Genomic DNA, 12,349 nt, shown 5'->3' with positions numbered 1-12,349 from the left:
ATTAATCCACAAAAGCAGACCTGCTATGTTTGTGTTTTAGACAAACAAGACATTCACACACATCAGCTTTGACCTTCGGAAAACCGTAATCAACACTTTTGCCTCTTTTCTGATATGTTGCGGACCAAACCATTAACACACACCTTCCAAAAAGTTAAACTTTTGTTTCGTCAGACCACAGGGTATTTTCCCAAAAGTCTTGCAGATCATCAAGACGTCTTCTGGCAAAATTGAGATGAGCCTTAATATTCTTTTTGTTCAGCAGTGGTAAACTTTTGCCTCGGAACTCTGCCATGCAGGCCGTTTTTGCCCAGTGTCTTTCTTACTGTGGAGTCATGAGCACCAACCTTAACTGAGGCAAGTGAGGCCCACAGTTCTTTGGATGTTGTTGTGGGGTCTTTTGTGACCTCTTGGATGAGTCGCCGCTGTGCTCTTGGTAATTTTGGTTGGCCGGCCACTCCCGGAAAGGTTCACCACTGTCCATGTTTTTGCCATTTGTGGATAATGGCTCTCACTGTGGTTCGCTGGAGTCCCAAAGCTTTAGAAATGGCTTTACAACCATTTCCAGACTGACAGATCGCAATTTATCTCAGTTATGTTATGTTTTAAATGTAGGTTTGGATTTTTTTCCTCCCTTAATAATAAAAAGTTTCATTTAAAAATTGCATTTTGTGTTCAGTTGTGTTGTCACTGACTAATATTTAAATTAGTTTGATGAGCTGAAACATTTAAGTGTGATAAACATGCAAAAATAAGGCAAACACTTTTTCACACCACTGTATGTATAACATGGGCTGGTGTGCAAAATGTAAACTGTCAAAGCGGTCACCGCATCCTTTGGTTTATCACTATGCCGCCCTCGGTGGAAAATGTTTGAGCACGCCTGGTCTAGGGCCTAACCGATTACTTGATTAATCCAACCAACAAGCTTCAGATTAATTGACTAAGACAATAATCATTGGTTGTGGCCCTAAATTGTTCATATCCTGCTTGTTTGCACAAAAAAAGTCTTTGAAAACAGTAAAATGTTCTCCCTTCATTTTATATCTTTGTAACCATAGTTTGGAACTATATTTAAAACAACAAAAGCAGGTATTTTGTCTTAAAAACAAAACAAAAAAGACAAAATAATGACAATTGGCCAATACAGTGGTTATAGGAATAGGACTGTCTGCCTCTACTAAGACCTGCTTGAAAGTAATAAAAACAACCCTAATCATTGTTTGCACATTGCGCAAGCGTCATATTTATTTCTCAAGCCCAGGTTGCAAAATAGACTAATTGTCTTGCATTATCATCAGTTCACAGCCACACAAAAAACAAAACACCAAATGATTGAATCAACAATTATGCGGTTGTCCTGCATGATGATTCAACCTAAATGATTACCAAATGTCATTGGCTAGCAGGTTGTAAGATCCACAAAACAACATGTGCTTGAAGACTAATTTGTGCACCACAGCCACTTACAGAACTGAATAAGAAACCCCACAGTATGACACAGCTTAGTATTTAATTCCAGTGTAAATAAGGTCCAATGACAAAATACAAATATGTATGACGGTATGGTAATGTACCACATTTCCTCCAATATTGACCTCAATTTCAAAAATTTAACACCTCAGCTCAAAGAAGCGCTTCTTTGTTCCCTTGGTGTGAAGCAGTGTTGCTTTACTGAGACATTGTACCCCATATTCAAACAGCGGTGGTCTCGAGTCATTCATTCTGACCCATCTGCACAAATATGGCTGATGTTATTAGGACACTGCTAAATCATCACAACATGCCGGTATAATAATATAACAGTGTCCACTGTAATATTCAGTACCAGTCAAAAATTTGGATACACTTTCTCATTCAACTGCATGAGCAAATGTCTCCAAACCTTTGACTGCCACTGACTGTACATCATTTCAATTAAGTATCACTACATGTGGGAAAAGACAACACAAATATATACTGTAGACCAGGGGTGGGCAAACTTTTCGGGCCGGGGGCCACATTGACTTTTAAAATTTGACAGACGGGCCGGGTCAGCACAAGATACGATACATATAAAAAAAACTGCATTTGTTAACAGTACATATGAAACATAACCAGAAAAAAGCATTAAAAGTATTAACATACATTAGCTTGGAAAATAAAACCAGCTTGGCTTTCAAGGCTCCGACGTTGGCTTGCATTTCATGCACAAACTGGTTTTCCCTTGTAGCTTCACATTCAGCTCGTTCATGTGTGCCAGTATGTCTACAGTAAAAGCTAAGTCACAAAGCCAAACTGTGTCATTCAGCTCAGGAAATGTGTCAGTATTCTCAAGTAGCTCCAAAAACCAAATCATCTCCCGTTTGAGCTCCCACACACGTTGACATACTTTTCCCAAACTTCAGTGTAGAAACATGACCTCCTGCTCAGGGTTGTCCTCTTTCACCTGAATTCTCTTGAGCATCCCGACGTTTTTTCCTGTCACATTTGGCGATCCATCTGTGGTAACGTTGGCGAGCGAGTAGAAGAGCGGTAATTGGAAACGGGGCCTGCGGCGCCACCTGGTGTTGACATGCCGTCATTACAGGTCAAAATGAAATGAATGCAATCATTCACATCAAATCTTAATTCTGTACAATCTTCGGCGGGCCGGATTAAAAAGAACAACGTGCTGGATCTGGCCCGCGGGCCGTAGTTTGCCCACCTCTGCTGTAGACGGTACTGTAGAAATGCATTTGTACAGATAAACGCCTTCCACCTCTAATACATACCCGGTACTCTCTGTAGTTGAGTAAATAAACAACACCCGACACAATTAGAGGAAACATGATAAACCAAACAGTTACTTGAAGCAGTGGTGCACCCTCCATCTGAGTCAATGAAGTATTATTGGTATGTTTTGTACAAATCCAACTTTTTCATCCAAATGAATGGGAGTGAACCAGCAGTATTGCTCACAGTTCCTTTGGTAATTCCCCGCATACCTCCACCGTAAACACGTTTCCACTGCTTGAGCGTGAAGAAAGCATAGGCTGTGCATGGCTTTTATTGATGAGTGCCGCCCTAGCCGTTCAGTCTCTGCGTGACCATCTCCCTGTACATGATGGAGATGTAAACAAAGAGGAGGAGGATGACGAAAAAGTCGTCCATGAATCCCAGCAGGCCGAAAAGCGCCTCGGGGAGGATGTCAAGGGGAGAGGCCAGGTAGGTGAGGGCTCCCACCAGGCAGAGGAGAATTCGGATGCGGAACATCCAGAAGAGGCCGCCCATGGAGAACATCTCCCTAAAGGCATGGCGGAGGAGGGTGGGCACGTCTCGCAGCCTGTCCATCAGCTGAGAGAAAAAAACACTATGAGACTAACCTGTTGTAAATATACTGCTCAGAATGAACATACCGTACATTCCATTGCATATGTTTCTCTTCTAACAACATTGTAATACTTTTCCCCTTCATTTGAGAAGAAACCTGGAGGTGAAATCACTCCTAACTACTCAATTCCAATCAGTTAAACACAGTTGAACGTCCAAGGTCGAACACAAACTGTTCTGGACCACTAGTCGACGTTTTGCCCGTATGAAAACAATAAAGATACAAAAATAATATGTTCCAGGGTGGTTCGGCCTGCCACAAATAAAGTTGGACCGCCACAGATAAATCCGACACTACCTTTGTTCCGCGCGGTCCAGCCCTGTAAATGCTGGTTGTTCGTACTAGGGACCGTCAATAAATTACTATTGCATTGAAGACGGTTTGTTAAAAACAAAAACAAAAATTATATATTCTAAGTTACACCGCAAAATTGATCTGGAACCATGTCAAATGATTAGTCCTACCCTAAAAGCATTCTGCACGCCCATTATTGAATGGACTTTTATTGGATCTTTTATTGTATTAGGGACCTGACTCACAGAGGTTTGTTCAAAAAGCCAAACAATATTGTTGGTCATTCTGTGTAATAAAAAAGTAAATTCAGTAATACTTTGGCTGCATTATTTTTAATGCTTTGAAGAGCTATTTTCATAACCATCTTCAAGTCCATAATCTTATATATTATAAAAAAAAAAAAAAAAAAAGGATCGGTACCGGATTGGATCGGCTAGACTATTTTTTAAAAATTGCATCGGAAGCCAAAAAATGTTACATTTTATAAAAACATTGGACTGTAGAGGTTCTACTGTATAATTAGTGTGCAGCGTGTACTGTACATGCTGCAGCCTTTCTGTGCAGGTGCGACAGAATACTCACAGATCTCGGCTGGCCTGAGAAGCGTCGGTTGTAATCGACGATGTCTCTTAAGATGAGCTGAGGTTCTGCGACGCCCTCCTGGACCCTCTGAGGCGTGGCGTGCTCATGGAAAAGCGGGAAGAGCAACGTTACCTGAAAAAAGGTCAAAACAATAAACATAAATGTAATTGAATTGACAAAAACGTACATTTAAAAAAGCATGATGATGACAAAACATGTTTTATTTGCTAATACTATGATGCAGTTTAATCATGGCTTATTCATGCATCCCACAATGCGGGATGCATACATAAGCCATGATTAGTCCAAACTATCTCCACAAAGCAACAATATGAGTCAATATGGATTAAAATTCTCACCATTTGTCTGCATATGGGGCAGTTAATGGCACCCAACCAGGTGCCATACCTCCAGTAGGCTATAATACATGAACCTATGTGGGGGGAAGAGAATTGCATTAAATAACAAGAAGGCAAAGTGGTCACTAAATAAAAAAAGGAAATAACTACCGTAAGCCATTTTTTAGCCTTTAAATTTTAGCGGATCAAATGTGTACACATTTTTGCCAATTTCATTTTTATGTGATTACTGTATGAAAATGAATGATTAAATTTAAGTAAATGACGTCGATGATTATCTATTAAGGGGTATGTTTGGTTCTTACACATATTACCATTGTTAAGAAAGTATGAATGCAGTTGAATAGATTGATATTAGTCTCATATGGAATTCTAAGTAGAATTGAGAATAATAAAATGATGGTTCCTCAGCAGTATTTCTTTCTCTTTCAGACTTTACCAATACCATTGTCAAAAATGCATTTTTATTCATGTTAGCAGAAATGTTAGCAGATTTTATTTGGAATAACAGAAAACATAAAATTAAATTCACATTATTACTTAAATCTAAAGATGAGGGAGGTCTAGGTGTACCAAATCTGCAGGATTATTTTTATGCTACTCAAATCCTTACAATTCAAAAGCGGAGGAATGAAAACAGTGAACCAAAATGGATTAATACGTAGAAGACTGCAGTAAGTAAACCACTGGGGACATTACCTTATATTTAAAGTCCAAATGGAAAGAAACTTATGGGCAGAATTTCTGCATTCTGAATACTTTGCTAATATGGAAAAATATCTACAAAATGACGCAGATTGACAATGGCATTGTGCTTCTAAACATCCTGACTTCCTTCCAAACAAATCAGATCGAATATTGGCTGAATGGGCTGATAAAGGTCTAATAACATACTCTCAGATGATGTCTAAAAATATTATAGAGCCATTTGAAGCAATACCCTTAAAATATAAGATCCCCTAACATCAGTTTTTCAAATATCTGCAGGTGAGGAGTTATTTAATAAATATTAATAAATTCTTTAACAAATAAATCTAGAGGTAAAATTGTAGAAACCTTTAAAATAATGCAAGATTATCTTACATGGGATAATCATATCAAAATAAAGTGGGAAGATGAATTTAAAATTAAAATAGCACAAGGTGAATGGGAAGAATGTATAAAGGAAAAACCTTAAGATGACTAAGTCTAAGTACTGGAGAGAATCGCTTGGAAAGTGACTGAGGTGTTTTATTAGCCCGGCCCAGAGTGGGAAGTACCACCCCTCAGCAGGGACTGGCTTCTGGCGGGGATGTGGTGAACCTACTGCAAATCATACACATGTGCTGTTTACGTGCCCGGTGCTGGCACCTTGTTGGGGAAAAAGTGAAAAAGACTATGAAAGTACTACTGAATATTAAAGGGAATATGCAACCATTAAATTTATCACATATATACTTATTTAATATATTAAGAATGACAGCAATAAAACAGATAACAAGGAGACATTAGTACCTCATATAATACTGTGGATAACAACACTGAAACAGATCATTGAAATGGAGAAATTAACTTTTAAAATTAGAGATAAGATGTCCATATTCAGTAAGTTATACCCAGAAGATTTCTGTAAAGCAACTGAGAATTTGTAATTCATGATGGATTCATTGTAATAAAGTCATAAAAAAAAACTTTAACTTTCATTTTGACACAAATATCTGAACAACTGTATTTTACATCCAAATAACAATTTATATACAAGTACAACACCATGATCCATTTACAATTTTCACATTTTGAACTGACCTATGCGTGTGCACGTGTTAAAATTGTGTAACCTTCTGCACGCTACAATCCTCCAAGCTCTCTCTCTTCCTCCTTCCTGTCATGTGTGATTTGTCCGTGAACACGATCCCTTCTGCCAGCTTATGGCTTAAAAGTGCTCTGAAGTGTTAATGCATTAGTTGTGGCGAGTTGGATCATCACCTCTTTTCCCCTCTCGTGCAAAAACAAAATGTAAAAGACGTATAAATATGTTGTTGGGATCGGGCGTTCGGGATTATACAAACGTATAAATATGTCTTTCGTATTGAATGAGTTAATACAATGAAAAACAAATACCTTCAATTCAAACGTATGTGTGATGAATACAATAGTCTTACCACAGAAAAGATGACCACAATTAGTTTCGACAGGCAGAACGGCCTGTTGTAAACACACAGGGCAGGACATGTCAGTGTAATACTGCTGCCTGGCCTCCGGCTGAGGATTTTCCTCCTGGAATGCAGAAGAACATCAATAAAAACAGTCTAATATGTGCAGTTTTGATGATGTTACAAATATTATGGCGGTTTGTACGTTTTCCTTCTTATATTTTACCTGTTCTGTTTGCAGCTGCTGTCGGACAGCCCGAACATGCTCCTGATTCTCAGGATGGATGTTCTGCTGATCTTCTCTGCAACATCAAAACTCAACACTTTGATTCCTGCTAATGCAACAGACGTTGCATGTTCTTTCCTGTGTGTGCTTTACCTGCAGAGCAGCGTGAGGATCCCTGCCAGGAAGGTGATGGTGAGCACCACAGCAAACAAAACCTGGTTGCTGACACCTTCTATGAAGGTGTCTTCATCTTGGATGAGATAGTCCACGTCCCCACATTGATTGTCCTCCATCGCCCCACGCTCATTACCAACTCATTACCTCCAATACTGCCTACAATGAGCATACCAGACTACACGTCAACATGCACGTTCATGTTTCACTGTCGGTACAACGTAAACGACTACTAGAGCCTCATGAGAGGTTATCTTTTATAGCATATAAAATACACCTTGAATGCACTCATAGTAATCGACTCACCTTTTAGCTCCACTGTCACAAACTACCCCTGGAGTCGTCTTACAATGACGTTACTTTCTGGGATTATTAGACATTCCTATGTTGTAAATGCGGTCCGTCATGACGTTAAGGTACAATTGGCATACTGTGCTCGTATCTTAATTTAGCAAAAGTCGCCGCAATCGAAACGGTCGACATTTAATGTACTGTATTTGGTTTGGCGTTAGCGTAAGGAAGCCATAACTTGCTAGCTAGCTACCGTTTCGCTTCTCGGAATGCGCGAGTCATGAACGAGTTGTTCAAAAGTACCGAGTTTTTACAGTGGGGTGCTGCTGGTGGAAATTCTTGTAGAAGCTCTGATTTTCCCTTGACCTCCCAAATTTGTCTCATTTTTAGCGAACGTTTCTCTCATTTTATCATGCGAAGTTTCAAAGTTTCATCAACGGTACTCGACGAAAACTTCAGTCTAACTGACTAACAAGTATTCCACGCAGCCTTGAATTTCTCTGACTCACGTATGCTCATCGATGAGCTCCGTGGCGAAGGACTAGAGTGAATTGAGTCACTACATTGAGTGATTCATAAAACCTCGAGTCAGTAAAATTAATCGAGTTTCCCATCACTTCGATGTCAAGCGTCTTGAGTATCACCAGAGATCTTCTAAGGAGCTTAATGCTGACGGCTAACAATACGCCTATTGGAAAATATGAGGTGCAATTTCAACGTTTACAGAGATGATTATATTCTTTTTTTTTTTATATAATTATTTAGGTTGAAGGGGAGTTTGTGTTTTTTATTAATCAGGCATGTGCTCATTTGTTGTCATTTCTTTGTTGATTGCACATGCTGTACACTATGTATATGCCGTCTTTTCTATTTATATTTCAAAATTCCCTGTGTATATACCTTCTTCTTTTACACTTTCATACTCCCTGTTTACACCTTTTAATTTAATTGCATATATGGTGAATTGACAATAAAAACTCTTGAATCTTGTGTGAGATGATCATTTTTTTATCGAGTTATTTTGCATATATTTTAAACATTCGTTTTTTTTGTTTTTTTTTTAGAAATTCCAGAAATTTTATATTGCGAAGGTGGAATAATAAACGTTTTCATAAAAAATGTTGCTGGGATACCTTGTCGCTGTTAGGCATTTGTCTCGAAGTATACACTCTTAATCTATTAACATCTCTGGGTATAACCGCTGCACTGTGGCTTTAGTAGTAGTTCACACCTTGCTCGTTAGGTGGCAGTAGATGGATTCAACAGCAGTGTCAATGTGGCGAAATCGTTGCGAAGAAGTATCCGGCCTCGTTACAGAAACATGCCGCTATCGCCAACGGGGAGGTAGTTTTCCGTCAACAAACATAATTGTTGCTTTGTGACAAAATGCCTCGCTATGCCCAGATTGTGATGGGCCCAGCTGGCAGCGGAAAGGTGAGTTATGAGACGTTTGTGGGCTTTCATGGTGGCACAGGGTGAAGACAGCATCTTTACCTTAGCTTGTTAGCTAATGTAGCCAACTACTAACTTCACAGCTTATCGCGGTGTGCCTTGTTCTACATCTTAGAGCACCTACTGCGCTACAATGATCGAACATTTTGAGGCTTTGAACCGCTCAGTTCAAGTGGTCAATCTGGACCCTGCAGCTGAGCATTTTGACTACCCTGTCATGGCAGGTGAGCACCTGGTTGTGTCCCGTTGTTGTTGTGAAATGTTTTCGTGATCTAACAGTCAGAATGGTGAGAATCTCTATTTTTTCACCGTTTTCATCCTCGTACCTGTGTTGTCAGACATCCGTGAACTCATCCAGGTGGACGACGTGATGGAGGATGACTCTCTCAGGTTTGGCCCCAATGGCGGGCTTGTCTTCTGCATGGAATACTTTGCCAACAACTTCGACTGGCTGGAAGAATGTTTGGGTCACGTCGAGGACGACTACATCCTGTTTGACTGTCCAGGTAAATGTCTCATCGAGGCTGTGGCAAGAGGATCGCAACACGGGCAATGACGACTAACCAGACGACGCAATCAACGCCCAAAAGAAAGCTGAGTGAAAATAATGAGAAGTGTCCCGCTTTTGCAGGTCAGATTGAGCTGTACACTCACCTTCCCGTCATGAGGCAGCTTGTGGATCAGCTCCAGCAGTGGGAGTTTCGGGTGTGCGGTGTCTTCCTGGTTGACTCCCAGTTCATGGTGGAGTCTTTTAAGGTTGCAGGTTTTTTTTTTCTTGTATGAAGTCCATGTGTAACAATGTGGTATTAAAAGATATTTCCCCTTTCTGGCTGCAGTTCATCTCAGGAGTCATGGCGGCCCTGAGTGCCATGGTGTCGTTGGAGATTCCCCAAATAAACATCATGACCAAAATGGATCTGCTCAGCGCCAAAGCCAAGAAAGAAATTGGAAAGTAAACATTTTTGTAGGTTTATGTTTGCATTGAACTGTATTTCCCCAGTTTGTAGTCGGGGGATGTCACTGCAGGGAGCCAAAGGGAAATATTAGGAGTTATTATTGTGTATGTCAGTCAAGGCACACAGAATATTGTGTTCTATGGCTATATAAACATATAAATCTACCAAAAGAAGATCCTACCTTTTTGCGTTCTTTAGTAATCAGCAGTAGAACATAGGTAAGTTTCAGGAAAATATCAGTTCCTGACTAAAAAAGGGAGGAAAACCAGCGTTTTGTGAAGATACATTTCAAGCATAACTTCCACTTTGACACATGTATGTTTTGCCTTTGTGGCAGCTCAAATATCTAAACAACTATACCAACGTGAACAACACAAAAAAGGGGTTGTTTTACATAAAAATAAAAATTTTTACAAATATAACACCATGAACTATTTACAATTTTACATTTGGACGTGAACTTAGAGTGAGCGCGCGTGTGCATGCATTAAAATTTCCCTACAATGCGTAACTTTCCGCATGCTAAACTCCACGCTGTCTCTCTTTCTCCGGACTGTCACATGGGATTCTTCCATTAAAATGACCTTATCAAATGCACGTCTGCCACCTTGTGCTCTAAAAGTGACATCCAAAAGTGGGGAGTTGGCGTCGTCACCTCTTTTTGCGTCTTGCGCAAAAAAACGTAAAAAGGTATAAATACGTCTTTGATATTGAATGAGTTAAGCATAGTTTCCATTTTTTTCCTCCTATAAACTCCACTGTAAATGTCAGCTTTACAGATGCCATGTCTACTCTGACGGTAGTATGTGTGTGGTAAATGTCCATGGCGATCTATGCTGGTATCTGTCACAGTAAAGTGAATATTTGTGGCAATACCGTACTGGTTAATTTTACTTTGGAAAAAAAAACAACTCGTCCCCTAAATGCTGCTTTCTGGTTTTCCTAGGTACCTTGATCCAGATATGTACTCCATGATGGAGGACAACTCTGGCACCCTGCGAAGCAAAAAGTTCCAGAAGCTGACCAAAGCTATCTGTGAGCTGGTAAGAGTAGTTGGTCTGATTTAAAAAAAAAAAAAAAAAAAAGACGGCCGTTTCGTCATCACTACAGATGCTCTCTGGTTATTTTCCTGTGTGTGTGTTTTCAGATTGATGACTACAGCATGGTGAGATTTATGCCTTTTGACCGCACTGACGAGGAAGGCATCAACATTGTCCAGCAGCACATCGACTTCTCGATACAATATGGGGAGGACCTGGAAGTCAAGGAGCCAAAGGTATGAAGCGGCTTTTGTGTTGAGTCAATACGACCACACCTCCACTGACTTTTTCAATCCTTTCCTATTTGACAGGAGGCTGACGAGGAGGCAGACAACACAAATTATGATGACTTTTTCCAAGGAAAAGTGGACACTTGAGAAACGTCATTTGAGGACATCGCATGTACAGATGTAAATAGCGAAGGCGAATGAAGAAGTGACTAATGGGAGTTTTGTCAATAACTGGTGTTATAATAAATGCGACGTTGCGTTGCTTCAAATAAGACAGTTGTAATCGGTGACGTCACTTTGGATGAGCTGCGGTTCCGATACCCCTTTCTGGACCCTCTGGAGGCATGGCATGCTCATGGAACAGTGCAAAAAGCATGTTTACCTGGAAAATGGGATTGAAAAAAATACTTTGAGGTGTGTTTGGGGTTGTTATCATATGGACCGCAGCTCCCCGGAACTGGCAGCACTCATGCAGCCTCAAACAATAATGCTGTTGCAAGCAGGATACTCTTATCTTGGTATCCACTTGTGTTGCTGTGGTGTACAGTGAATTTGTGCATATTTGCAATTCTGCATTTGAGGATTTATGGTAAAAAAATATATTTATATTTACATTATTTTTTCTGAAAAAAAAGCAATTTTTTTTCAGCAGAAAGCACATTTACTCTAAAGTGGTCATTTCTACAGGTAAAATGTAAAGCAAACATGTGAAAAACAACAACAACAACAACAACATTATTGTATTGCGTATTGTTAGCCGTCAGCATTAAGCTCCTTAGAACATTAACATGTTTGTCTTTATGCTTCACTGATCATGTGTTTTTCCAAGCGTTAGATTTTGCACTTTGTATGGTGTTCCTTGAATGCACCATGGTTGCTGTGAGACGCAAAAATGAAACATATACTCCGATTCCATCTGGTAATCGATCGCTACATGTATGACACCTGTAGAAACCAATCAAATGTGCGCAGTTTTTATAATCTTGCAAATACTGGGACAGTTCGTGTTCCTGCCGCGCTAATGTTTCTTGTTTTACATTAGTCCGTTGTTAATGTACACTTTTTCCGGCTTACCTGCTCTGTTTGCAGCTGCTGTCGGACAAAACTTGGCAAAAGTCACCATAATGTAAATATCTGACTTTTAATGTGGTTTGTTTTTTGTGTGGCAAAGCTGACACGTCATTGAGTCCTGCATATCGAAGACAAATGAAGAACCCGGATGTGATTAAGTGTCTGTTTTGTCCTGCTTTTTTGTATACCT

At 39.8% G+C, this 12,349-nt stretch overlaps 2 protein-coding genes across 2 annotated transcripts; one reads left to right on the top strand and one right to left on the bottom strand.

Moving 5' to 3' along the window:
* Positions 1–1,216: 1,216 nt before the first annotated feature.
* rnf170 (ring finger protein 170) lies at positions 1,217–7,671 on the bottom strand. The gene is made up of 7 exons (XM_054757273.1): positions 7,426–7,671; positions 7,099–7,278; positions 6,946–7,021; positions 6,729–6,843; positions 4,588–4,661; positions 4,229–4,360; positions 1,217–3,315 (listed from the first exon to the last, which is right to left on the bottom strand). Exons 2-7 carry the CDS (start codon positions 7,236–7,238, stop codon positions 3,046–3,048), a joined length of 807 nt encoding a protein of 268 aa, XP_054613248.1. The 5' UTR covers positions 7,239–7,278; positions 7,426–7,671; the 3' UTR covers positions 1,217–3,045.
* A 997-nt stretch (positions 7,672–8,668) lies between these two features.
* On the top strand, positions 8,669–12,335 carry gpn3 (GPN-loop GTPase 3). The gene is made up of 8 exons (XM_054757403.1): positions 8,669–8,844; positions 8,978–9,086; positions 9,201–9,368; positions 9,494–9,618; positions 9,699–9,814; positions 10,765–10,861; positions 10,966–11,094; positions 11,170–12,335. Exons 1-8 carry the CDS (start codon positions 8,797–8,799, stop codon positions 11,233–11,235), a joined length of 858 nt encoding a protein of 285 aa, XP_054613378.1. The 5' UTR covers positions 8,669–8,796; the 3' UTR covers positions 11,236–12,335.
* The last annotated feature ends 14 nt before the right edge of the window (positions 12,336–12,349 follow it).

This window comes from Dunckerocampus dactyliophorus, chromosome 17 (genome assembly GCF_027744805.1).
Source record: "Dunckerocampus dactyliophorus isolate RoL2022-P2 chromosome 17, RoL_Ddac_1.1, whole genome shotgun sequence".
Taxonomy (NCBI): Eukaryota; Metazoa; Chordata; class Actinopteri; order Syngnathiformes; family Syngnathidae; genus Dunckerocampus; species Dunckerocampus dactyliophorus.
This window is presented reverse-complemented; position numbering and strand designations above follow the sequence as displayed.